Below are 27,526 nucleotides of genomic sequence, written 5' to 3'. Positions count from 1 at the left end.
AAGACAAGGCTGAAGCATTTGCAAGAAGCTTCAGTCAGAAGTGCCAAGTGGATAATCTATCTCAGCTGCCTCCGGAGGTCCACAGGATCACAGATGCCAGTCTTCAGCCAATCCAATTCATTTCACGTGATATCAAGGAACAGCTAAAGGTACTGGACACTGTAAAGGCTATGAGACCTGACAATATTCTGGCAATAGTACTGAAGATTGTGGTCTGGAACCTGCCGTGCCCCAAACCAAGTTGTTCCAGTACAGCTACAGCACAGGCATCTACCCGATAATGTGGAAAATTGCCCAGGTATGTCTTGTACACAAAAAGCAGGACAAATCCAACCCAGTCAGTTGCCGCCCCATCAGTCTACTCTCGATCATCAGTAAAGTGATGGAAGGGGTCATCAACAGGGCTATCAAGCGGCATTTGCTTAGGAATAACCTGCTCACTAATGTTCAGTTTGGGTTCTGCCAGGATCACCCAGCTCCTGACCTCATTACAGCCTTGGGTTAAACATGGGCAAAAGAGCTGAACTCCAGAGGTGAGGTGACAGTGACTGCCCTTGACATCAAGGCAGCATTTGAATGACTGTGGCGTCAAGGAGCCACAGCAAAACTGGAGTCAGTGGGAATCGGGGAAAACTTTCCACTGGTTGGAGTCATACTTAGCACAAAGCGAGATAGTTGTGGTTGTTGGAGGTCAGTCATTTCAGCTCCAGGACATCACTGCAGGAGTTCCTCAGGATAGTGTCCTCAGCCCAATCGTTTTCAGCTGCTTCATCAATGATCTTCCTTCCATCATAAGATTGGAAGTGGGCGTGTTCACTGATGATTGCACAGTGTTCAGCACCATTCACAACTCCTCAGATACTGAAGCTGTCCATGTCCAAATGCAGCAAGACCTGGACAACATCCAGGCTTGGGCTGATGAGTGGCAAGAAACTTTCATGCCACAGAAGTACCAGGCAATGACCATCTCCAACAAGAGAGAATCTAACCATTGCCTCTTGACATTCAGTGGCATTACCAATGCTGAATGCCCCACTATCAACATTACCATTGACCAGAAACTGAACTGGACTAGTCATAAATACTGTAGCTACAAAGAGCAGGTCAGAGGCTAGGAATCCTGTGGTGCATAACTCACCTCCTGACCCCCGAAAGCCTGTTTACCATCTACAAGGCACAAGGCAGGAGTGTGATGAAATACTTTCCACTTGCCTGGATGAATGCAGCTCCAACAGCATTCGAGAAGCTTGACACCATCCAGGTCAAAGTAGCCCGTTTGATTGGCGCCCTATCCACAAACATTCACTCCCTCCACAACTGATGCACAACGGCAGCAGTATGTACCAACTACAAGATACATTGCAGGAACTCACCAACTCCTTAGACAGCGCCTTCCAAATCCATGACCTCCACCACCTAGAAGGAAAGGGCAGCAGATACATGGGAACATCACCACCTGCAAGTTCCTCTCCAAGCCACACACCTTCCTGACTTGGAAATATATCGCCATTCCTTCACTGTCGCTGGGTCAAAATCCGGGAACTCCCTCCCTAACAGCACTGTGGGTGTACCTACACCACATGGACTGCAGCAGTTCAAGAAGGCAGCCCACCACCACCTTCTCAAGGGCAAAAAGGGATGGGCAATAAATGCTGGCCTAGCCAGTGACACCCACATCCCATGAATGAATTAAAAAAAAATGCTTTGTCAGACTCTGTGACTTAGCATCTGATTTATAGCTTATAGACTAAAAGTAAAGGTCAGTCAGAAGGCCTCACTGCCTAAACATCAACCTACTGCTAAAGGAGTATGGCACGTCCAGCTTGGCCTTCCTGTCCAGCTCCCTAAAACATTCTGATCTGAGGGGATCCCAGACTTATCGCTAGCTTCGTATCTGTTGGCCAACCAGCCAAATAATACAAAAGTGAGGCAGTAAAGGAATAACCCTCATTCCTTCATTTAGTTTGTACATTCGGCCGAAAAGAGAAACTTGCATTTATATAGTGCCTTTCACAAACACTTTACAGCCAATGAAGTACTTTTGACGTGTAGTCACTGTTGTAGTGTAGGAAATGCAGCAGCCAATTTGTGCACAGCAAGATCCCACAAACGGGAATGCAATGCTGACCAGATAATCTGGTGTGGCATTGGTTGAGGGATAAACACTGGGGAAAATTCCCCCGCTGTTTTTTTGTGTGGTACCATAGGATCTTTTACATCCACCTGAGCGAGAAGACAGGGCCTCAATATTACGTCTCATCCAAAAGAAGCACTTTCGACAATGCGCCCTCCCTTAGTACTATACTCGGCTATCAGCCTGGGTCTTATCGCTCAACTTTCTGGAGTAGGACTTGAGTCACCGACCTTCTGATTTGAGTGCGAGGTGCAGGTCCTGCTCCAACCACTCGACCCCTGTGTTTTCCTGGCCTTTGCTTTTTGCACAGTGCCCTCTTTCAGCCCCAATCCAACAATAACAATGTACTCCTTGCATTCCAGCAACTGACAAAGTAGCACTGCTGATTGGGAACATGAACTATGTGAATCACCCCAAGCTAGTGGCCACCATGATGGATGTTTATGAATTGTCGAATCTGCTGCATCAACTCGACTTCCGGGTGGTTTCCCTGATGGACCTGACCAAGGAGGAGATGCTGAGTTCAGTCAAGCAATTCCTCCAGCTCCTGGACAAAGGCGTATATGGTGAGTCAGCATGCGGGCACCAGCATTCAATTGGATTCCCACTTAATTCTGAACATAGTGCATATCAGTAAGGGATTCTTCCTGTATTTTATGGTTCGGTACTCTGAGCTAGATATGGCCTGAATAATTACAGAAATCAGTATGTTCATATATGGTGCCTTTCCTATACATTTACCTTCATACCCAGAACCAACTAGAAAATGCAGACTGCAGTGTGAAGGGAATGTCTGTGCAGATCTTGTGCTTGGCTAAGCTAAACTCACTGAATTGTTCACTTCCTATGAGTTTTATATACTTTTACTGATAGGAAGATATAGTCACCAGTCATGAGGCAGCAGAAGTTAGCAGTTGTAAACAAAAAACTTTCCAACTCCAGAACATTCAACCCACAGTGATCCTGCACATTTCTCAGTTGCGCCTTTGAAGGAAAAGCGGATTAATTTTGGAAGCTGAGGGGCAGTGGGATTAGTTTTCAATTTGCTATTTGCAAAGAGTGGTCACATACATTACGGGCTGAATAGCCTCCTCTATGATTCTATGTTGAAACCGATAAGTATTGTAGATCGGCATTGGCTGAGACTACACTTGTAACAATTGTCAGACAATGTGTATTTACATCCAGGTTGATGATGCAGTTTAACTGTAAGATGAACACATCAAATCTCGTTAGTTGGGAATAAGTTGGGTAGCACTCCATAGCTTGGAAATTCAGGTTTGCAGTGTCAGAAATGAGTCCATTTAGTTAACATTCTTCTGTTTTGTCAGAAGCATCCACTTTCTTAAATTAAATGACTTGATGTCCAGTTTAACAGATGTACTGTCTTCCACAGCAGATATTCCCAAATGTGTTGGGAGCAAGATATCATGGTATCAGCCACAGCTCAGTTGGTAGCGCCTTTCTCCTGAGTCTGAAGTTTGTGGGTTCAGGTCCCACTGTAGATACTTGAGCACAAAATGTGGACGGACACTCCAGGGCAGTACTGAGAGAGTGCTGCAGGTGTCTTCTTTAGCGGGGGAGATGTTAAATCCAAGGCTCTGTCTTTCGTCTTGGGAGGATGTGAAAGATCCCATGGCACTATCCTGAACAAGAGCAGGGGATTTTTCCCACGTGCATTGCAAAATATTTATCCCTCAACTATCATCATTAAGGTAGATTGCTGGTCATTATCACTTTGTTGTTTGTGTGAGTCGAAAGCCTGTGGAAAAGCTTCCACTTCTAATCTATAGATCAATATTAATACCTCACTACTGTAATTATAAACTGTGACACAACCAACAGGTTTCGGAAAATCATCTCAAGCCAAAATCCCCCCATCTGTTTTTCTAATTTTCCATTGGGTACATGTCTATACATAGTGAGGTATGTGTTTAGCTCCTGGTAGTGATGTTATTGGACTGCTTGTCGGCAACCCTTTAACCCAGCAGCGTTCGCCATGCCAACAGAGGTGAAGCACAACTCAAAGCTGACACAACACAGCTAGAGTTAATACTTGATGGACACGAGCGCAGCTCATGGAGTGGACCTCAAGGACCAAGGTCCTGATTCTTTAGTCCTTACTTGCATTAGCCAGCCCCAAAGCCTCGCAAAATAAACCTCCTGGAGTTTGTCTCCAAGAAGGGCGGCTGTGAACTGTCTGAAGAATTTGATGCCCACTCTCTTATTCTAAATAAGGACAGAATGTATGACTTTAAAGGAGAGATGTAATGACATCTGTGCATCCTGGCCCAATTCTCCCCTACCCTCTAACCCCCTTCCACCTGAAGAATGCACATTGTTTTTATAACCCTAGCACAGTGCAATGGAATGACAGATTAACTATTGGTAAGATAAAGGAAGAAGTTGCATTTATATAGTGCCTTTCAAAACAACAACAGCTTGTACTTGTATAATAGGTTTAATATAGTAAAATATTGCAAGACAATCTCCAAATATCCCAAAGCATCTTTCAGCCAATGAAGTACTTATTGAAACGTTGCCACTGTTGTAATGTAGGAAACATGGCAGCCAATTTGACCAGATCAAGGTTCCGCAGCCTGGATACTAGGGAGAGCTGATAACACTCCTGTGAAGCACCCTCATTACATTAAGGGCCCTATATAAATACAAGCTGTTGTGCCATTGATTCTGATGTATGCCAAACATTACTTAAGTCTTCACAATCACCATCTCTGATGTTGCTTCATTTTATGGTGAAGAATTTGGTGATGAGCCTGGGATTGACCCTGACTTCCTTTAGAGTCTAATAGGCTGGTATTGGGCCTTGATTTTTGGTTCTCTCCCAACCAGTTTTCTGCAGCCCTGGCGCAGCTGGGACTGTGCTGTTGGAAATTTGCTCAACTACATCCCGCCGTCCCTCTCCCTACTTCCACCTGGCTGCCTTTCCAGAGAGTTGTAGAACTGTTGAAATGACACAATGAACAGGGTTAACTGTTGCCCTGTGTCTGTTTCGTGCATCCTTGGTAAAACTGTCCAGGGTCAAGAATCAGCAAATGGAGCAGACTTATTTCACAATTCATTTTTCTGAATTGTAGAGTGACAAGAGCATGGGGTCCACCATGCAATGAAAGCAGTGTCTGTCCACAAGCATCTCTTGTTGTCAGTAATGGCAGCAGTTGAATGACAGATAGGAGGAGTGCAGCAAGAACCAGGATGCAGCCTGTGTCAAGGCTTTGTGGTATGTGCTATTCCTGGCTTGCCACTGTTTTACTTCCTTGTTTGGTAATGGGGAGGAAATGAAAGAGAGAGAGAGAGAGAGACAGCGAGTACACCTCTTACTCTGTTTGCTGCCTTGAATTATTTCTATGGATGTGACCAGAAGAGACAGAGGTTCCTCTCTCAGATGGGGCAGTCAAAAGGTGTTGACAGGAAGCTGACTGTTATGCGCTACAGTTGGTTGCTCTGCTGTTTCTATAGTTTGGACAACAAAATGTCCAGGCCCTATTTACATAGAATTATATAGATCGAAACCTTTAAGATCCTGAGGGGTCTTGACAGAATGGATGTGGAGAGGGTGTTTGCTCTTGCAGGAGAATCTAGGACTGGAGGTCACGGTTTAAAAATGAAGGGTTGCCCATTTAAGACAGAGATGAGGAGAAATCTTTTCTCTGAGGGTCATGAGTCTTTGGAACGCTATTCCTGAAAAGGCAGTGGAAGCAGGGTCTTTGAATATTTTTAAGGCAGAGCTAGAAAGACTCTTGATTAATAAGGCTGTGAAAGGTTATTGCGGGTAGGCGGGAGGTTACAATCAGGTCAGCCATGATCCTATTGAATGGCGGAGCAGGCTTGCAGGGCCGAGTGGCCTACTCCTCCACCCCTTCCACATCAGATGGTCAAGAAATTTGGCAGATTTTTGTTTTGTTCAGAAAAAAATTAAATTCGCAATTGCAGTTCAAAAATAAAATTGAATGTAAAAGTGTAGTCTGATGATGATGATAATGCTTTCAGTCATGAAACGCACCATGACTAATTTGTGGACTTCCTTACTCGAGTTATATGAAGATTTCTTACACCTCATGATGGCCACATTCTGTGGTGCCAATACTGGGGAAGAAATGTTCTTCCGAGGGCAGACACTGCCTTGGTTTGGCATCTCATTTGAAAAGTGGCATGCCCTCAATACTGCATGAAATTGTCATCACGTAGGTTATGCGCTCAAGTCCCTGGAGAAGGACTTGAACCCGCAACCTCCTGACTCCGAGGCAACAGGGCTACCAAATGAACCGTTTGAAATGTGGCAGGTGGATACATGGGGCTCCATGCCATCTGTGCTGTGTAAGAGTCACTGATGTGTTAATGATATGTTAATTATATTGTTAAAAAAAAATTCTTTCGAGTTATCAACAGTCACAGATTGCAACTCTTTTGAGTACAATCACAGTTCTTGGTTTCCGGGAGTGGGACATGAACCCACAACCTTCTGATTCAAAGGCGAGGGTGCTATGAACTGAGCCACAGCTGACACCTCAATTATATTGTTAAAATTCTTTCGAGTTATCAACAGTCACAGATTGCAACTCTTTCGAGTACAATCACAGTTCTTGGTTTCCGGGAGTGGGACATGAACCCACAACCCTCTGATTCAAAGGCGAGGGTGCTATGAACTGAGCCACAGCTGACACCTCAATTATATTGTTAAGATACACAAGTGAAGGGCATTGTTTAATTAGGTACTTAGCACACACATGAAAAGAAACTAAGATAAAAGCAAAAAACTGCGGATGCTGGAAATCCAAAACAAAAATAAAAATACCTGGAAAAACTCAGCAGGTCTGACAGCATCTGCGGAGAGGAACACAGTTTTCATTTCGGTACCTTGCTTGTCCTGCTTTCTACCCCTAATGTCACCTATTAGCACATTCCTTAGATAATATCACCACCTTCAACACCTCTTTGTCCTTTTATCTATGACATCTTTTTGGCTATCTCCACCTATCACTGGCCCTCTATCCAGCTCTACTGGCCCCACCCCCCTTAAACCAGCTTATATTTCACCTCTTTTCTATTTTTCCTTAGTTCTGTTGAAGAGTCATACGGACTCGAAACGTTAACTGTGTTCCTCTCCGCAGATGCTGTCAGACCTGCTGAGTTTTTCCAGGTATTTTTATTTTTGTTATGAAAAGAAACTGCTGGGACACTGGGTTGGGAGGTAGGAAGCAGACCTATGTAATGCTGTAATCTGTGAATAAATCTATTATCAAGAAAATTAATAGTGTCTAGTTTCATACTTCACCAACTGGCTTGTGATCAAATTAGCACAATGGTTCTGAAATCATAGTTAAAAATGCAATGCAATGCAGGAAGTGACAACATATAATACATGATATCCAAAGATGAGGATTTGTTAATTAAGGGATAGAATGGGAGTAATCTTGGTGCAAAATCTGCCTGTGAAGCTGGTAGTTATAACTGCAAGGATTTCATTGCATGCCAGATCTCTCTCTCTCGATGGGATGTCTGTGAAGATAGTTTGGATGCATTTCATTCTCTCTTTCCTGTTTTTGATCTAATAGCTCTATTTTACTATGCTGGGCATGGCTACGAGTGCTCAGGCCGGAATTACATGGTGCCAGTAAACGCTCCGAATCCGTACAGACCAGAGAACTGCATCAACGTCCAGAAAATCCTCTGCAGGATGCAGGCGAAGAATACAGCCCTAAATGTTCTCCTTCTGGACATGTGCCGGAAATGGTACGGTGAACTCCTCTCCTCTCTCAGCCATTGCTTTAAGCTATTGCATTCAAAAAACAATTATGCCAACAACTGCATATGTGCCATCAGGATTCCTGTTTCTGCATGCCTCCCTCCGCCACCACATATAGCTTATCAACATCACTGTGACAATACTTTCCAATTCTATTCGGGGAGGAATAGTGGTTCATTCCTGGTTACAGGGTTTTCAGACGGGGTATAGAAAGAAATTAAAGGGGATATTGGTTAAAGAAACAATTACAGCTGTGAGGAGGGATTATATGTAGAAGGAGCATCAAATGAAGCCATTTGGGTTGAACTAAGGAACAAAGCAGTAATTGGACTACTGGCACTACACTAACAGGGGAAGATAGGAGAGCAAGTATAAATTCAAATTGCTAAAATGTGCAGAAACAAAGCAGCAGCAAAGTCAGGGATATCAACCACTCTAATGTTAATTGGGATAAATTCAGAGTAAAAGTTACAGAGGACACTGAATTCTTAAAATGTATTCAGGAGAACTTTTTTAGCCAGCATAGCAAACCCAGCAAGAGAAGGGACACTTCTGGACTTAGTTTTAGGGGAATGAACCAGAGCAGGTAGAAGGGTTTTCAGTGGGAGAGTATTTTGGTAGTATAATTCAGTTAGATTTAGTTTTCGAAAAAGATAAAGATAGACCAGGGGCAGAATATTGCCATCGGTGAGAGGGGATGGGCCCAACGCGCCGACGCATAAAATGACGCACGATGATGTCGGGCGTGCGTCCCGATGCCAGCGCGCGTTATTTCGATATTTTGTTCAGCAGGCGTGTGCTGGAGCTCAATACTGCAGGAAACTGTGAAGAGTATTAAAAGTGTGGGGGTGAAATTAAAAGGAAATTAGGAAAGCAAATGGAGGGCATGGAAAAATATTGGCTAGAAAAATCATGGAGACCCTAAAGATGTTTTATAAATACTGTACATAAAAAGCAAGAGGATAACTAAGGAAAGAGTAGGGCCTGTTGGAGGCCAAAAACATAACTTGTGTGTGGAGGTGCAAGTCATAGGCGTGGTTCTTAATAAGCACTTCACAAGAGGGTGGGGTAAAGCAGTCATTAGAGTTGAGGAGTAGTATGAAATATTGGATGGGATAAATATAGCGAAGGAGGAAATATTAAGGTTGGGTCAATGAGTCAATCACCAGGCCCGGAAGAGATGTATCCCAAGCCTCTAAGGGAAGAAATAGTGAAAGCTCTGAACTTCTTTGACCAAACTGTTGGCCACCTTATTGCTCAGGAGTCAAATTTTGTTTTATAACACTCCTGTGAATTAGCGTGGGACATTTTACGATGGTGGTACCGTGCTTTTCCCGAGATGAACTTATGATCATAAGAAATAGGAGCAGCAGTAGGCCATTCTGTCCCTCAAGCCTGCTACACCATTCAATAAGATCATGGCAGATTGTGACCTTAACTCCACTCTCCTGCCTGCTTTCCATAACCTTTGACTCCCTTGTTGATCAAAAATCTATCTTACTCAATACTGATTATATTCAATGACCCAGCCTCCACTGCTCCATGGAGTAGAGAATTCCAAAGATTAATGACCCTCTTAGAGAAGAAATTCCTCCTCATCTCAGTATAAATGGAAAACACCTTATTTTGAAACTGTGTCCCCTAGTTCTAGATTCCCCCACAAGGGGAAACATCGTCTCAGTGTCTTCCTTTTCAAGCCCCCTCAAAATCTGATATGTTTTAATAAGTTCACCTCTCATTCTTCTAAACTCATATTAGAGTATAGGCCCAAACCATTTTTAAACATTCCTCATACGCCAACCCTTCATTCTAGGAATCAACTTAGTGAATTCTCTGAACTGCTTCCAATGCAAATGTATCCCTCCTTAAGTAAGGAAACCAAAATGGTACACAGTATTCTAGGTATGGTCTTGTACAGTTGTGGTGCTGTTTAAAGAAACCCTCAGCTGCAGTCAGGGAATAGGCCACTTTTATGATCAGAGCCTGGAGTTTTAAGCTTTAAATGCTTATAAAGTTAAAGTAACTACTGCTGTAGATTCTGCACACACAAACCCTGCTGTTCTGAGGCAGTGGTGTTCAACAGGTGTGACTATGGTGACAGCCAAATGCACTAAATTTAGTGAAAAGCTCTTTACGCATAGTATAGATAAATGTACTTCACGTGCATATTTACTTAACAGATACCACCAGTAACCAAGGATGTAAAGTACTCAAAATGATCAAGAAACACACACTCTCTGCTTTCTGTCTAACAGCTTTAGCCACAAATGCGCAAAATGATTAAAATTCACATGCGTACACTGTGTGAATATGAGTACTGTGATCACACACCCAACAACAATGTCTTTTGCTGACTGTATACTACCTAATTGGAAATGTAATTAGCTACATCTGGATTCTCAATGAGCCACCTATAGCTAGTGGCTGTCATATAGGACAACAGCGTCTTAAAGTGCTTTGGTTCTTGGTATGTGTATTCCACACCATAGGTGCTGTCGCAAGCCTTTCACATTTTGCCACTCCATCTGAAATTTGCACCTCCAGATAAGTGAGCTGCCAATTGAGGGGCAGGTTTCTCTTGTTGGCAGTTCACTGACTGCATTTTAAATTGAGCTTAGGACCAAAATTGGTCCAGTGCCATGCTGAGTCCCTTGAGTCACAGCCCTGTATGCCCAACTTATAGTTCCCCGCCCTCACCCTGAATGACTCCGAAAAGAAAATCCCCCCCCGACCCCCGCCGCCCCAGCTTTAGAAGAACCCATCCCACCCGCGACCTAGCTTCAGATTCAACATAGCCACTGCAACATGTAACATCAATATATCATCTTTACAAAGACTTGAGACATGTCAGTGAATCCTTTTGCATTTGTTTCCCAGGTATAATCAGGATTACCTTCCCTCAGATCTACAGCCACTTGCTCCCACTGGGAATATTGTGTATGGATATGCGACGTGAGTATACCTCTGGTATTTAATTTGGGGAGAAGATGATAATAATTCGCAGACATGACCTCTACTTGGTGTCAGCCCTGACATCTGGTAGGTCAGGTGCAGGACTGAACCCTTCATTTCTGGGCCCCAATCATCATCTTCACAACTTCAAAAGATCCTGCCTCTCCCTCTGAGACAGTGTCACATGAGAACAGGAGAAGGCCATTCAGCCACTTGAGTCTGACCACCATTCACTTTAATCATTGCCTGATCTGTATCTTAATTCTATTGACCCACCTTGATTCCATGTTCCTTAATACTCCTAACCCCAAACAATAAAAAAACTTATCCATCTCAATTTTGACATTTTTCAATTGACTACCCTATTCCCCTCAAAAGCATTTTGTTGGGGGTGGTGGAGGAGGAGAGAGAGAGAGAGAGAGACTGTTTTCCAGATTTCTATCTGCCCTTAACCCCTCTCCCCCAACATCACCAGCCAATCTGGGTTTAAGGGATCTAATGATCTCGCTTCTGTTGTGAGCGAGCTGTGTGTCGTGCAACATTACACAGTCCCATCCCATGATTTGTCTGTTCGTGAAAGTTAATAGATGGAACATCCTGGCTGGCGTTAGGTTTCCATGTGATACAACAGTTGCTGTGTCAGAATTTTTAGCACCTTGGTAATCTGGGTGGAACAGCAGTAATGGCTGCCATATCATCTGTACCAAATTTGCGTTGAGGGGACGTCACAGGCATGCTGCCTGCTGTTGATGAATATTAGCAGTTTTCTAGAAACGTGTGACCTGGCAGGTGATGCTCGCTCAACAGTAGCAAGCATTCCTAATACCAGTTCTTTTGTTTCATGTTTGACTCTCTGGGTGTTTACAGATCAGCCAGGGGCCTATCCAAGGCCTCCCCAAAAACTAGTGCTTCCTGTGGATAGCTCCAGGAGCAGCATTGCCCCATTATCATGTGAGGCTGAGCCAACCATATTCTCTGGCACACACTAGCGAAACTGTCTTGTAATAGGTCTAGACAGATCACCCCAGTCACTCTAGGAAGAAAAGAAAAACTTGCATTTCTATAGCACCTTTGCTGACCTCAGGATCTCCCAATGTGCTTTACAGCCAGTGAACTACTTCTGGAAGTGTAGCCACTGTTATGATGTAGGAAACATAGCGGCCAGTTTCCACATGCAAACTTCATTGAGGTAATGATCAGAAAATCTGTTCAGTGATGTTGACTGAGTTGTGAATATTGGCCAGGACACTGAGAAACTCTCCCTGCTGCTCTTCAAATCAGGCGCCATGGGATCTTTTACATTCACTTCAGAGGCCTAGGCTAGGTCTTAATTTAATGCCTCATCCAAAAGGCAGCAGCTCCAACAGTGCAGCTGTGAACTGGCATGTCATCCTGCATTTTGCCACTCTGTCTGAAATTTGCACCTCCAGATAAGTAAGCTGCCAATTGAGGGGCAGGTTTCTCTTGTTGGCAGTTCATTGACTGCATTCTAAATTGAGCTTAGGACCAAAATTGGTCCAGTGCCATGCTGAGTCCCTTGAGTCATAGCCCTGTATGCCCAACTTAGTTCCCCGCCCTCACCCTGAATGACTCAGAAAAGAAAATCCCCCCCCCACCTCCGCCGCCCCGGCTTTAGCAGAACCCATCCCACCCGCGACCTAGCTTCAGATTCAGCTTAGCCACTCCGACTTGTAACATCAATATATCATCTTTACAAAGACTTGAGACATGTCAGTGAATCCTTTTGCACTTGTTTCCCAGGTATAATCAGGATTACCTTCCCTCAGATCTACAGCCACTTGCTCCCACTGGGAATATTGTGCACCAGCCTCTGGAGCAGGGTTTGACACAAAACCTTGTGGCTCTGAGGCTTAAGTGCTACCACTGAGCCACAGCATAGACAAGTTGATAGAGCAGTCAGCTCCTGTAAAACAATGTTGTAAAATAGAAATTATTAAGGAACCACAAGTGTGGCTTCAGTGACACTGTTTTAGCCACAAGCACTAAGTGCCTAGCACACACTGACACAATATAGATAATTTGCAGACTCGATGGGCCGCATGGCCTCCTTCTGCACCATAACAATTCTATGATATATTTTAAATATTTATGTTTACATAACAAAGATCCTGCACCATTCACTGACCAAGGAAGTGATTCACTCCTAAAGATTCAAAATAAATGCTCACGCTCTGCTTTCTGTCTTAATGGGCAGTGTTTTGCCCTTGGTGGAGGTGCTTGGCAGGGGGCGGGTGGGGGCGTTCGGGAAGCTGACCACCACCCATGATTGGCTCCGCACTGCAATTTCACGTGGGTGAGCCAATTAAGACCCGCCTTGCTTGGATTGCGAGCGGCAGCACTGAGCGCTGCCTGTGCGGGTGGGGGGGGGAGGAGGGAGAGCCAGGCCTATCGCGCAGCTCGCACACACATGTGCGAGAAGGAGCGCTTCAATCTCCCTGAGGCACGGAGATGCCTCAGGGAGATTGAAGCGTTATGTAGAAAAAAAAAATTTAATAAAAAAATGTCCCAGCTCATGTGACTCTGTCACATGAGCTGGGACATGTTTTTAATTCAAAAATAAAGTTTTTATTTAATGTTTATTTGCTTAAGGAAGCCTCATCCTGCTCGTGGATGAGGTTTCCTAAAAAATGTAAAGGCCGCTTGGCCTTTTCGCCTGCCCGTCAACCATTAGGTTGGACGGGCAGCGTAAATTTGAATTTAATTAGATTAATAGGCCTTTTTAATTAACGGCGGGTGTGCAGCCGACTCCGTGTGTCCACCGAACGAAATATCGCGAGACTGCGTGCTGACTCCGGGACGCACACCCAACGTCATCGCGCGTCATTTTACGCTTGGGCGTGTTGGGCAAGTTTTGTTTTACTAACAAAAGTTGGACATTCACATGCATACACCGTGAATACTGAGATCACGCGGTCACTAATGGAATCAGTTGGCCATTTGTCCTTTCCCAGTCTGAAATGCAATTGGGCAAATGTGGATTTCCTGGTAGCCCCATGTGGCTAGTATCTAATCTGTTGGGCAATGCTGCTGTAGAGCTGAGAGAAGCCAGGCCTTCAGGGGTTGAAGAGAGAAAAAGGGTAAAAACTGAAAACAAGAAGCAATCAAAACCTATAGCAATGGAAAAGAATACAATATCTTTAATTGGTGCTGGAATTTCAGGTGTGAAGATGCAGAAGCGTACGAGGTTCAGGACGGACAGCACAGCTCGGGAATCTTTATGAAGTATCTTAAAAAGCACATCCTGAAGAAAGAGAAAGTCACGCAGATTTTAGAGAATGTCTCTGAGGGTAAGTGTGGTCCATTTGCATACACAAAGGGCATCATTTGCTGATAATATGTTGCATATCTTGTCTGTTGCTTGTCTGAAAATGAGCAAAAGGAAAGAGCTTGTATTTATATAGTGCCTTTCATGACCTCAACACTTTACTGCCAATGAAATGCTTTTTGAAGTAGTTGCTGTTGTAATATAGGAGACGCAGTAGCCATTTAGCGCACAGCAAGCTCTGACAAACAGCAATGTGATAATGGCGAGATAATCTGATGTAAAAGATGCCCTGGCACTATTGAAAGCAAAGGAAGGAACTCCCATGTTCTAACCAATATTTACTCGTTAATCAATCTCTCTTTTAAAATAAAAGATATAGTCAATTATCTCATTTTGAGAGAGCTTGCTGAGCACAAAGTTGGCTGCCACGTTTCCTACATTACAACAGCGATTACACTTCAAAAAGTACGCCATTGGCTGTAAAGCCCTTTGGGAATTCCTGAGGTCATAGAAGGTGCAATAGAAATGCAAACTTTTTCTTTATCACAATGAGAAGAAAAGGGAAAACAAACAAGAGTATCGCTGGATATGATACAAATGATAAAGTCCCTTGTTACTGGTAGCTTACAAATAGAAAAAGGGAAACAGTCATACCCGGGTCATGTAAATAGATACATGAACGCCTGAAAAGAGAGAATAAAAAGAAACACCCTCAGAGTTTCCACTGATCAGGCCAAGGACATAAAGGGTTACAGTGGTGCCAAACAAAGGGCTGTAATCTGCTGTGGCAGGGCATCTAACGACATCTGCCTAGGTTAAACTTTCCCTTGAACATGTAGGTTTTCTAAAATTTTGCTTGGAAAGTTGTCGGAAGTGTGAGCTGATGATGGCACAGTGAGGGAAGCTGTGGATCCAGGACCTGAGTGAAAAGGACAAGTAATGCATCTCCTTAACCAATCAGATTGAAACATTGTGAAATAAACAACACAAGGGCTGAGAAGGAAGTGTGAATTAGTGGTTGAATTCAATGTTGAATCAAATAGAGAAACAGAAATCGGGAAAGAAAAGAAACAATGGAAAAGTAAACCAGTTTTACATTTTTTATTTTTGAAGTCTCCGACAACAATTAAATGCTGATGGAACGAGGTCTCACACTTATAATAGATAATTACCAGTGTCAGAGAGGTTGACTGACAGTAATTAAAATGTTATCGGGCATGATTTTCAGCTTGGCGTGCGGGCGCGCGCCCAACACGCACGAGCGTGAAATAATGCGCAATGACGTCAGGCAAGCGTCCCAATGTCATCATGTACTCGCACAATATTCCGGTCGGCGGGCGTGCGTGAGAGTTGGCAAGTGCGCCCGCCAGCAATTACGAGGGCTATTAAGCCTGTTAATCAATTAATTAAATTGAATTTTTCGCTGCCTGTCCAACCTCACAGTTGGTGGGCGGGCGAATAGGCCAGGCGGCCTTTGCATTTTTTGCGAAACCTCATCCACGGGGTGAGATGAGGTTTCCAACAGTGACTGAGAAAACAATAAAAAAATTTAAACTCATTTTTCCCGCGTGTGAGTGTGACAGAGTAGAATGTGAGAACATGTTTTCCTTATTTTTCGAATCTTTATTTTTCATTTTTAAAATCTTCAGCTCCCTGAGGCAGCTCTGTGCCTTCAGGGAGCTTTCACTGAGCGCCCCCCTGCGCATGCGCACACTTCAGCACTCGCGCTCCTCCCGCCCCCACCCCAGCAGCGCTGAGGTTCTCAGCCCGCCCTTCATGCTGGCTGGCTGTTAATTGGCCATCCAGAGTGAAATCGTGGCCGGGGCCCGATCGCGGGCGGAAAGTCAGTTTTGCGGCTGCTCCCAGGCCCGCCCGCCCGACGAGGGGAAAATCCTGCCCATCACATTATTAAAAGGATACGTAGACTGAAATGAACAAGACTTAACTCTCTGTGGTCAGTTTAGTTCATACCTACTGTGTAAATATTATCATCATACCATTCAGTGCAGTTCAATGATGATGCAGACAGCGAGATGCTGTTTTCATGAAACTGATGGTGGAACAGTGCATCTCGGACAGCAGCCTTTAGATTTAGTCATGGATCTGCCCTAGTCTGAAGTTGATGTGGTGTTTGCACATAAGTAACTAAGTGCCATTAGGCTCACTGTTATTTTGACAACATATTATGGGCCAGTATTAAACAGAGTCAAAAACTGGCCTAGCAACAGCAAAACAGATCTGAACCTCTGCCTGATCTCCAGCAAAATTAAATACAAACATCTTTCACAACCTCAGGATGACCAAAAGGACTCTGCAGTCAATGAAGGACCTTTTAGAAGTACAAGTCACTGATGTAATATAGGAAACTTGACACAGTTTTGCACACAGCAATCGTATAACGACCAGATATTTTTACTTTTATGATGTTGGTTGAGCGGTAAGTACTAGTCACAGAAACACAGAATTGTTACAGCGCCGAAAGAGGCCATTCGGCCCATCATGTTTGCACCAGCTCTCTAAATGAGCAGTTCACCTAGTGCCATTCCTCTGCTTTCGCCCCATAACCCTGCAGATTGTTTCTTTTCAAATAATCATCTAATTCCCTCTTGAAGGCCTCGATTGAACCTGCCAGGTAAGTCAGGTAAGAACTCCTCTGCTCTTTTGAGATTGTGCCACAGGATCTTTTGTCCCACCTGAGGGGTCAAGCAGGGCCTCGGTTTAGCATCGTGTCCGAAGGATGATACTTCCAATAGTGCAGCGCTTCCTCAGTACTATGCTGACCCATAAAATAGCATGAAAATTCAATCAATGCCCTAAGATATGACATTTGCAAATCTTGTACATAAAAGACACATTGAATTTGAATTGTAGTCTCTACTTCTTGTTCGCTTTCCAGAAAATTGTACTTGGGTGCGTGCAGGTCAAACTCAATTCTGTTATATGGTAAAACTCAACATTCTAATGTGAATATATATTGTATCCCATAAACCAGCTAAATAGTTGCAAATTCATTATTGAAGTCTTTTGTTCTCTGGAACATTAACTCCTTTTACCGATCAATGACAGTACAAAAGGTGCTACTAAAATCATTCAAATGGACATTTAAGATTTTTGTCTCTACTTTATATGTGCAATTCTTTTTTGAAAGTTACTATTGAATCTGGCAGTGCATTCAAATCATTGGAAGTGTGTGTGATGTTTGGTGAAGCCAGCACTGTGCTTGACAGTCGATTAGCTGTCAACATTCACGGTCAAGGCTGAAGCATGAAAATATTTTCTTTAGTTCTCTGGGAAATAGCTATGCTGGCAAGGCTGAACTTATTGCCCATACCTATTTACCTTGAGAAGTGTTGGAGAGCCTTCTTAAGCCATGCAGTCCTTGTGATGATGGCACTCCTACAGTGCTAAGTGGTGAATCCCAGGATTTTGATCCAATAGTACTGAAGGAACATAAGTCCAAGTCGGGATGGTACGTGATTTGGGGGTAGTGGTGCTCCTTTAACATTTCTGCTCTTTTCTTCCTCAATAATGAGGTCTCGAAGGGGAGAGGTGCTGTCAAGGAAATCTCGATGAGTTACTGCAGTCCAGACTTGAATAGTACACGCTGCAGCCACAGTGGGTGAAGGGGTGAATACTGAGTCCAGTGGCAGGGGCATCGATCTTGGGTAAGATATCAAGGGCTGACTACAGGAATAGAACAGCAAGAATTAATGTCTTTAAGGGAGGAAGGAGAGAAATTTGAAAATGAGATGACAGTGCACCAGTGAGTCATTCAACAACTAGAAGGTAGCAAACCTGTGTAGGGAGTGCAAGCTGATTTCACACATCGGTTAAGACGGTTTCCAAATAATGGTATATATTCATCTACAAATCAGATATCAGCTGCTCTTGCTCTATAGCTCCTCCTGAATCCGAGTTCAGGTTAAATGTACTATAGTTACAGGGCTTTCGAATAACGAGGCAATCAGTTGCCTTTCAAATAACCCATGCTTCACGCAGGCTAGAATAGAAAGGCTGATGTTATATGTGCACAGCACTCTTACATTTTGTTTCATCATAGCGGCCATAAAGTAGGCTGTCACTCCCAAGCAGAGAAAGGAGATTTAGTTGAAGCACTTTGGCAAAGGACAATAAGCTCCAGGTGGAGAGTTCCAATGACTGTGAGCTGGAGGTCCAAACTGGTTGATAGTTGTTAACTATATCTCCTATTGAACTGTTAAGATAAAAATTTATGTAGGGAATATTGTACATATAGTATTGGCCCCTACAATCATCCTCTTATTGTACTAGAAGGCTGTTTCACGAGGACCTGGTGAAATGATATATTAAAAAAATACATTGATACAGAATGGATAGGAGTAAAACTAAAACATCCCCCGATGGCTAAGTGCAGTAAATGCAATTCCTAATACAGCATCACAAACAATGACAGCCTGTCCTACACAATTGTGATACCTTATGTATTATGATACAGACATGGCCCAATTCCACCCCAACACCCCTCAAAAAGCTATATGATATCCTGGAAGAGGCGAGAAAACAGATTTTAAAACCCTGGCCAATTTCGGAAAGAAATTTTCTGGGAAATTCCTCTCTGAACACCTTAGGCAATTGAAACCAGTCTGGAAGACCCCAGGCTCTGATAATGTTGTGAAATACCTGCCTTTTGAGTGAGCTAATTGCATTTGTACACTGAAGCACACAGGCAGGGAAAGTTCCAAATTCAACACCCGATCTGGGCTCAGTTAGCTGTTCTAGGTGCTGCAACTGGCTGTAAAGACTTTCGGTTGGAAAGACTCTTATTCCTGATCATCATCCAGTGCCCTCCCCCAACCCCGCCCCACTTTTGCTGGAGAGTCCCAATGCTTTTCTTAATGCATCAAGCTGAGGACACAATTGAACCATACTGTGACTTTCCCCACATCAAATGGGCTGACAACACACAATCTGGGTTTATACTTGAAGAATGGCCCATTGGGGCAGATTGCATGCCTGTAAAATGTACCCCAGCCGAGACCCTGTACCTGTATTGGGTCAGCAGTAGGGCAGAGGGGGTTGTGGCTGGGTTGAGGGGGCAGTCAGGAGTAGTCAGGTTGTCAAGGGAGGTTGGTGGGGATTTGGGGGGGGCTTAGTTGGTGGGTCGGGGGGGTTACTTGGGTGGTCGAGGCAATTAAGCAAGGGGTCAGAAGCTAGACGGTTGGGGGGTAGTTGGGTGGTCAAGAGGGGTTGGGGTAGTCTGAGGGTCGGGTGGTGATGGGGTGGTCGGTGGTGGTAGTCAGGTTGTCGGAGTTAGGTGTTTGGGGGGTAGTCAAGGTGGTCGGAGGTTGGTCGGGCATTGGGGGTCCGGGATACTCGAGTGGTCGGGGGATATTTGGTGGATGGGGTGGGTGGTCGGGTGGAGCAGTGAACTTGGGAGGGGATGGAAGTGGAAATGAAGGAAAAGAAATAAGAGCAATGGACTTGGAGAAGCAGGTCAGGTTGATCTCGGGTATATACTGGGGAAGGGGAAGGGGTCGTTCCCTTTCCACAGCGCTCAACTGTACCTCCAAACTGAACAAGGTGTTGTGTCGACTTTAGTCGCGAGTTGCACTGTGAAACTCTCTGAAAGAAAATAAAGGAGTTGCATTTATATAGCGCCTTTCAAAACCTCGGGGCATCACAAAGTGCTTCCCATGTAGTACTTTTGAAATGTAGTCACTCTTGTAATGCAAGAAACAATGCAGCCAAATTGTGCACAGCAAGCTCCCACAAACAACAGTGAGATGATCATCAAGTGATCTGTTTTAAATGATACTGGCTGAGGGATAAATAGTGGTCAAGATGCTTAGAAGCAACATCCTGCTTGTCTTCAAAGTAGTGCCATGGGATCTTTTACATCAATTGGTTTTACATCTCATCTGAAAAATGCTGCAGCACTCTCTCAGTACGGCACTGGGGTGTGTGCTCAAGATCCTAGAGTCGAACTTGAACCTGCAACCTTCTGAATCGTTGAGGCCATTGATAAGAGAATGTGAGGGAGTCACAGAGAGGCAAAAATATTTGAAATAAATCGTTGTCCTCATTCGGAGACACAGAGCTGTTGATCAACATCAGCTATTTCTGCTTGGTTGATAATTTTGCCATTTTAAAAGGTCTGTCTGGTAATCGGACTCTGCTTTGTGGGCTGGAGCTGCGTAAGCAGTGACCTCATTTGCCTGAAATACACACTGAGCTTTCAGAGGGAGGAAACCTGAGCTCGTTGACCTCATGCCCATTAACAGCTGCCTCTGCAGTGGACCAGCCGCTTGATGCAAGACAGGGAAATGGAAAAGCAATCCCAGCTTTTCGACGGCTGATCAAGATCAAAGGCTCTGACGGTTTAAATAGAAACAGGCACAATATTAATGGAATCCCTAGCTGGAGCTATTGCTTATGGCAACAAGGCGGTCTATAGAGTGGCTGGAGATAAAGGGCTGGAAACTTGGACCTCGACGAATCTGTGGTGCATACCATAGCTTTCAGGAAATAATAATGGCCTGAATGACTCCAGCTATTGCTTGCACCACATTGTAAATTCCTGGGATCCTCAGCACTGCTCCTTTGTAAACCCCGCCCTAACGGTTACAACCCTGTCACCGCCCCCCCAAATCAACCAATGAGACCTGACAGTGGTGGGATTTATGTTCCAACATTATCCTCCTTTAAACAAAGCTCATTTTGCTGAGCGTTACTGATTTATTTCACTCATGTAAAATTAACGATCTTCCTTTTTCATCCCAGCTGGCCAGAAAGTTTCCTCTCTTTAATGCAATTGAATTTTTGAGAACCATTTTATGATTGAAGTAACTCATCAAAGTCTTGAGTGTGTCAATCAGTAAATTTAACATGGGGCAGAGTTTTCAGTTTGGCGGGCGGGCGGGCACGGTCAGCAGGTCCGGGATCGGTTGAGGAACGGACTGCCAACCACGCTCAGCCCCCGACTGCAAATTCACGCTGGCTGGCCAACTAACGGCCAACAGGAAGCGTGCTCTGAAAGGCTCAGCGCTGCTGGGGTGGGGGCGGGAGGCGGGTGAGCGCTGAAGTCAGCGCAGGCGCAGGTGAGCGCTCACAGGAAGCTCCCTGAAGGCAGAGAGCTGCCTCGGGGAGCCGAAGACTTGAACAACCTAAAATGAAGGTCACAGAAACCGGAAAAAAGTGTCCAAGCTTCGTAATCAGTCACCTGAAAATGTAGGTAATGAAAATGTTGTCCGTAGAAATTTATTTTATATTTAATTTATCACTGAAACCTATCCCATCCGTGGATGAGATTTCCTGAAAAATGGATAGGCCGCCTGGCCAATTCGCCCACCCGCCAACCGTAATGTTGGATGGGCAATAAAAAAATTTGTTAATTATGCCGTTAATGCGTTTAATTGCCCTCCTCATTGTCAGCGGGCACACCTCCGAGTTTAGTGTGCGCCCGCCGACCACAATATCACGCGAGTGTGCGATGATGTCGGGACACTCACCTGATGTCATCACATGCTATTTCACGCTCGAGCAGGTTGGGTGCGTGCCCGCCCACTCTCTTAGTGAAAAATTCTGCCCATGGAGTATTGAAATATGTAGCGTTTTGGAATTCATGTTGGATTAAACATTCAGTTCCACATAAAAGGGGGTATAACTGCATCAGTAAATATTTTGGTGAAGAAATATATGTGAAATTGGCCTATTTAAAGAGTCGGGATGGGTAAGGACAGAACAGCTGTTCTGAGTTTAAGGGCAGGGGTATCTGGAAAATCAATTATTGATAAATTACTCGCTACAGATCTTGCATTTTGCTACATTTACCTGTTTAGAAAAAATACAGGACTCCCACTTTTAAATAAATTTGTCTACCAATTTCTAATGATCATTACAATGTAGGAGCCTTTAACTAGTTCAGCTATCTAGACCCACGTGTCCTCTGCATATTCGCATAACTCTTCGAAGTTCTTTCTCAAATGTTTATCCACATTTCTTTTAAATGCAGTTATAGATTCAGTTTTCCCCATTGTTTTCTGGTCAAGTATTCCATGTCCTAACGACCTTCTGCATGAACCATTGTTTGTTTCTTTTGAACATTTGAAATATACACCACCTTGTTACCAATACACTAAGCAGTAAAACAGAGTTCAATTTTTTTTACACTACAGAAGAAAAATACTGTGGATGCTGAAATCTGAAATAAAAATAAAGAATACTGGAAACACTCAGCAGAGCTAATGAAAGGTCATCGACCTGAAACATTAACTCTGTTTCTCTCTCCACAGATGCTGCCTGACCTACTGAGTCTTTCCAGCATTTTCTGTTTTTATTTCAATATTCTTTATTCTTTCATGGTATGTGGGCGTCACTGGCAAGCCCAGCATTTGTTGCCCATTCCTAATTGCTCTTGAGAAGGTGGTGGTGAGCCATCTTCTTGAACCACTGCAGCCCATGTGGTGTAGGTACACCTACAGTGCTGTTAGGGAGGGAGTTCCAGGATTTTGACCCAATGATAGTGAATGAACAGTGATATATTTCCAAGTTGGGATGCTGTGTGACTTGGAGGGGAACTCGCAGGTGGTGGTATTCCCAGGCATCTGCTGCCCTTGTCCTTCTGGGTGGCAGAATTCACAGGTTTGGAAGGTGCTGTCGAAGGAGCCTTGGTGAGTTGCTGCAGTGCATCTTATAGATGGTACACACTGCTGGCACTGTGCAACGGTGGTGGAGGGAGTGAATGTTTAAGATGGTGGATGGGGTGCCAATAAAGCGGACTGCTTTGTGCTGAATGGTTTCGAGCTTCTTGAGTGTTGTTGGAGCTGCACTCATCCAGGCAAGTGTACAGCATTACATCACACTTCTGACTTGTGCCTTGTAGATGGTGGATAGGCTTTGCGGTGTTAGGGGTTGAGTGATTCACTTTCATGTGCCTCTTAGTGACTTATGAAATTAGTCACAAGTGGTTGGGAGGAAAGGAAAACAGGAATTGCCACGGTCCAGTGAGCATCTACCATCATAGAAATCATGTGATATAAAAATAATGGGAGCTTTTGTAAGAAGAACGTGCTCTTTGATTCAGGAGTTGATCAAGATGCCTTAATGATTAATCTGGTGATATGAGTGGTTGGGGACAGATATCAATATCCTCTGTTCCTCGAACCTTTTACATCAGTGCGCATTATTCAGGTAGTGTCGGAAGTACAGGTTTTTCTTATAGTGGTCTTTGATTCTTGATCATTTCTGCTTCTGGTGACCTCTCTGATCTCGAGGTCACTGCTGTCTCCTGATGTGCAGATCAGGTTCCTCTGTTACAGAGATCATGAACTTTCTGCAATGTGCCTGTATTAAACCAGGCATGTTCCTAACTCAGTGGGGTACGGGAGCAGGGTGGGGAGGGGGGGGGGGGGGGGGGTGGCGTTTGGAGGGGCAGGTTTACAATCTCCAGGTTTCACCAGACAATTGCAAAGAAAGGCCATTCAGTTTCATCCATCTAGAAAGAAAGGCCTCCAATTGATTCTTAATGATTCCAGGGTTTTCACCTCCACTCCTTTTATCTGTAAGTTTATTCCACACATTGATTAATCTTGGTATGAAGAACTTTGATATATTGGCCTGAACACTGGTGATCCCTCTCTGGCTCTTCTTCAAAATAGTGTCATGGGGTCTTCACCTCAAACAAGTGCAGCACTCCTTCAATACTGCACTGCCTTATCTGCCTAGATTTTTGCGCTGAAGTCTCTGGACTTGTACTGGTCATATTTGGGATAGAGTACAGGATCATATAATCCACATCCCAGGCACCTGTACTAGTGATGCACATATTCTGAGAAGCTTACTACATGTACATTATGCCACTTGCTGCATCCCACTGATGCTCTCCCATCAACAAAACCCATTTTCTCAATGCTTTATCTAGTGTTCTTCAAATTTTTCAGACATCTCAAAGCTCATCGCTTTTGAAGTGTAATCACAGTTGTTGTGCAGGAAAATGAGACAGTTCATTTGTTCACAACAAGATTCCCCAAACTATTGAAACAGTTGGCCAGTTAATATGATTTGCTGCTGTTGAGGGATGAGTGTTGGCCAAGACATCAGGAGAACTCTCCTGCTCTGATTGGTTTCTCTCCCGTTATTTCCTCAGTGCATGTAACCTGCTCCACTGAATTTCTTAACTTAAATAAACTGTTCATATTTTCATTTAGAGTTTTGATGTTTAGATTGAATCCAGTAGATCATCACATTTTAACCTTCTGATCTAATTGTACACAATAACAGGCTCCGCCCACAGAACAGGGGAGAGAGAGACACACACCAGATCATAGATTCCACCTACAGGACAGCTATGAAAACACGATTGTAAAAAGTTTTTCTGAAATGTGTTACGTATGTCTTATTATGAACATCCATCATATGTACCAGGAATGCTTTCTAGCATCGTTACCTTAATGCTGACTGAATCCTAAATCACAATACAAATCCCCTACCGTCAACATCCTGGGGGTCACCACTCAATTGGACCACCCACTTAGATGTTATGGTTACAAGAAAGATCAGAGGCTGGGCATTGGGTGGTGACTGACTCACCTTCTGACTCTCCAGAGCCTTTTCACTACCTATGAGTCAGAAGTGTGATGGATTACCCTCCACTTGCCTGGATGGGTGCAGCTGCAACGATACTCAAGAAGTTCGACACCGTCCAGGACAAAGTATTCTGCCTAATTGACACTTCACCCATTAACTTAAACATCTGACTCCTCTGCCATGGTTGAGTATGTACCATCTAAAGGATGCACTGCAGCAAGTCAGCAAAGATTTTTCGATAGTACTTCCCCAATCTGTGATCTTCATCACCTAGAGAGTCAAGGCAGCAAATGCAGGGGAATGCCATCCCCTGCAAGTTCCCTTCAAGCCACACACCATCTGGTGGACAAATATTGTCTTTTCTTCATTGTCGCTGTGTTCAAGTCCCTACCTAACAGCAAGGTGAGAGCACCATCACCACGTGGACTACAGTGCTTCAAGAAGTAGTCACCACCAGCTCAACTAGGGATAGGTGATGATGGCTCTCAAGGACCATGCTATGCAATTAAGTGGTCCATGGGTATAAAAAGCTTGTGCGTTCTTAATGTAAAGCTTCATGCAGAATTTTGCTTCTGAGACATCCTGTTGCAGTGACATCTTGAAGAGCACTTGTACGTGGGTGGGTGAGAGTTCTTGTGTATCCAGAAGTCAAGGAATTATGGGGTTGGGAATAAAAGAATGGTTAGATGATCAATATTATTCACCCAGTGAATTTCTACCAGAAAATTCTGGAACTCTTGGAGTGAGAAACCCAGTTCATGCTAGTTTTAATGGAAGGTCGCGACCTGAAAGGTTAACTCTGCTTCTCTTGCCACAGATGCTGCACGACCTGAGTATTTATAGTATTTTCTGTTCTTCCTCAGATTTTCAGCATTGGTTGCTTTTACTTAAGAATTTCTAAAACCCAATCAATGTTTTTTAAACAACAGAGGGGTTACCATGAGTGACGAGACATGGCTAGTTGTATGCCAACATGCTGTCGATGTTTTAGGCCTCTTTCCCGTTGAATCAGTGACTCTTGTTTTCTCCCACAGACATGGGGAAGGACCAGCTGATCACTGGCAAGCAGGTCATGGAGATTAGACACACCTTGAAGGAGTGCCGTGCATTAACGGACGAGATCTGTACCAAGGGACACACGGTGCAGCTCAGAGTGAGGAATGAACACTGGAAACGCGCCAATGGTAAGATACTTAGCTTCACCAACTAGGAAGCAGTCTTAATTTCCTCTCCCAGAATAATCCATAGGGGAGAATTTTCTCCCCGTTTGGGGGGGGGGCGGTGAGGGGTGTTGGGCAGGGGCAGTCGGGCATGCAGCCGATCGCCACCCCCCCCCCCCCCAAAGTCGGCTGGGTGCTGCCATTTTACATGGGCGGGCCAGTTAAGGTCCGCCCAGTGTGACATGTGCCCAGAAGCACTGTGCGCTCCCTGTGCAGGCAGGGTTGCCTGAGTCGGAAGTGCACTCTTTCGCTTATGCGCAGGAAAGAGCGCAGAAATCTCCCTGAGGCGCAGAGGTGCCTCGGGGATTAGTTTTCAGTTTAAACAGTTTAATAAAGTATTGCAAAATTTTTTTGACATGTCCCCTCATGTGAAATTGACACATGAACTGGGACGTGTGCATTAATTTTAATTAAAATTTTTCTGAAAATTTTAAATCCTTCACGAAACCTCATCCTGCCCATGGATGAGGTTCCATGAAAAATGCAAAGGCCGCCTGGGCTCTTCGCCTGCCCACCAACCTTAAGGTTGGACAGGCAGCTCAGCTGATTGCTTTAATTGCTTTTTAACAGGCCTTTGACAGGATGCACGCCCGACGCCACCTCACATCATTTAATGCCTTGGCAAGCGGGCCCCTCACCCACTCGCCAAGCCAAAGATTCTGCCCATAAGGTAGTGCGAAAATACCCCTGTATTCTTTTCATTGCATTTTACATTATACGTCCTCATTTTGTTAGGTTTTAATGTTCTTCCCTTGTGCAGCTTCAACAAAACCATTTTGTAGGCAAGATCATTCTTGGAGCCAAGTACCTGACCTGTTCATTACTGATGAGCCTCAGGCTCTGCTCTGCTGCTGAGATATTTAACCTGAACTCTATTGTTAACACATTACTCGAGTGCTCCATTTCAGCAAACCACCTCCCCACCTCAATGAGTAACCCCACCACCCTGCCCTCACTACTTCAATAACCCCCCCCCGCCCCACCTCATCTGATTAGTGACAGTACTGCTATTTGATGCTTCTCAGACAAGTCTCCTCCTATATTTTGTGAATAGACAGACGAACACCATGACATAAACAATAAGGTCTGTTCACTTAAATAAAAAAACAAAAAGTGCTGGAAAAATTCAGTAGGTCAGGCAACATCTGTAGAGAGAAATAGAGTTAACGTTTCAGGTCAAGTGATTTTTCCATCAGAACCAAAGCAAAAAACTATCTCTCGATCTGAAATGTTGGCCAGGATTTTCCCGGCCTGCCAGCGGCAGGAGTCGTCGCAGGCAGGACTGAAAAATTTAACGGACCAGCAAAGAGTATATTGACTTCGAGCGGTACTGGAAAATCCTGGCTGTTAACTCTGTTTCTCTCCACAGATGCTGCCTAACCTGCTAAGCTTTTCCAGCAATATTTGTTTTTTATTTCAGATTTCCAGCATCTGCAGTATTTTGCTTTTATATTACAGATTATCCATTTGTCTAGGGCAGTGTTGTCCCTGCTGGACTGAGACTAACAAAAAAGACTTGCGTTTATATAGTGCCTTTCATTGCCACCAGACATCTCAAAGTGCTTTGCAAACAAGGAGGTCCTTTTGAATTGTAATCACTACTG

At 44.2% G+C, this 27,526-nt stretch overlaps 1 protein-coding gene across 3 annotated transcripts in view; it reads left to right on the top strand.

Annotated features, from left to right (window-relative positions):
- The window catches only part of malt3 (MALT paracaspase 3), a 113,821-nt gene that overhangs the window by 67,065 nt on the left and 19,230 nt on the right, over positions 1–27,526 (top strand). For all 3 annotated transcript variants that reach the window (XM_078532593.1, XM_078532591.1, XM_078532594.1), the window contains 5 exons: positions 2,497–2,700; positions 7,711–7,888; positions 10,779–10,853; positions 14,034–14,161; positions 25,737–25,886. In XM_078532593.1, the coding sequence (XP_078388719.1) occupies positions 2,497–2,700; positions 7,711–7,888; positions 10,779–10,853; positions 14,034–14,161; positions 25,737–25,886 (735 nt within the window). The remainder of the gene's footprint in view (positions 1–2,496; positions 2,701–7,710; positions 7,889–10,778; positions 10,854–14,033; positions 14,162–25,736; positions 25,887–27,526) is intronic.

The sequence above is a fragment of the Cetorhinus maximus genome, chromosome 30 (assembly GCF_964194155.1).
Source record: "Cetorhinus maximus chromosome 30, sCetMax3.hap1.1, whole genome shotgun sequence".
Lineage (NCBI taxonomy): Eukaryota > Metazoa > Chordata > Chondrichthyes > Lamniformes > Cetorhinidae > Cetorhinus > Cetorhinus maximus.
Note: the sequence above shows the minus strand (reverse complement) of the source record. Positions and strands in the feature narration are given on the sequence as shown.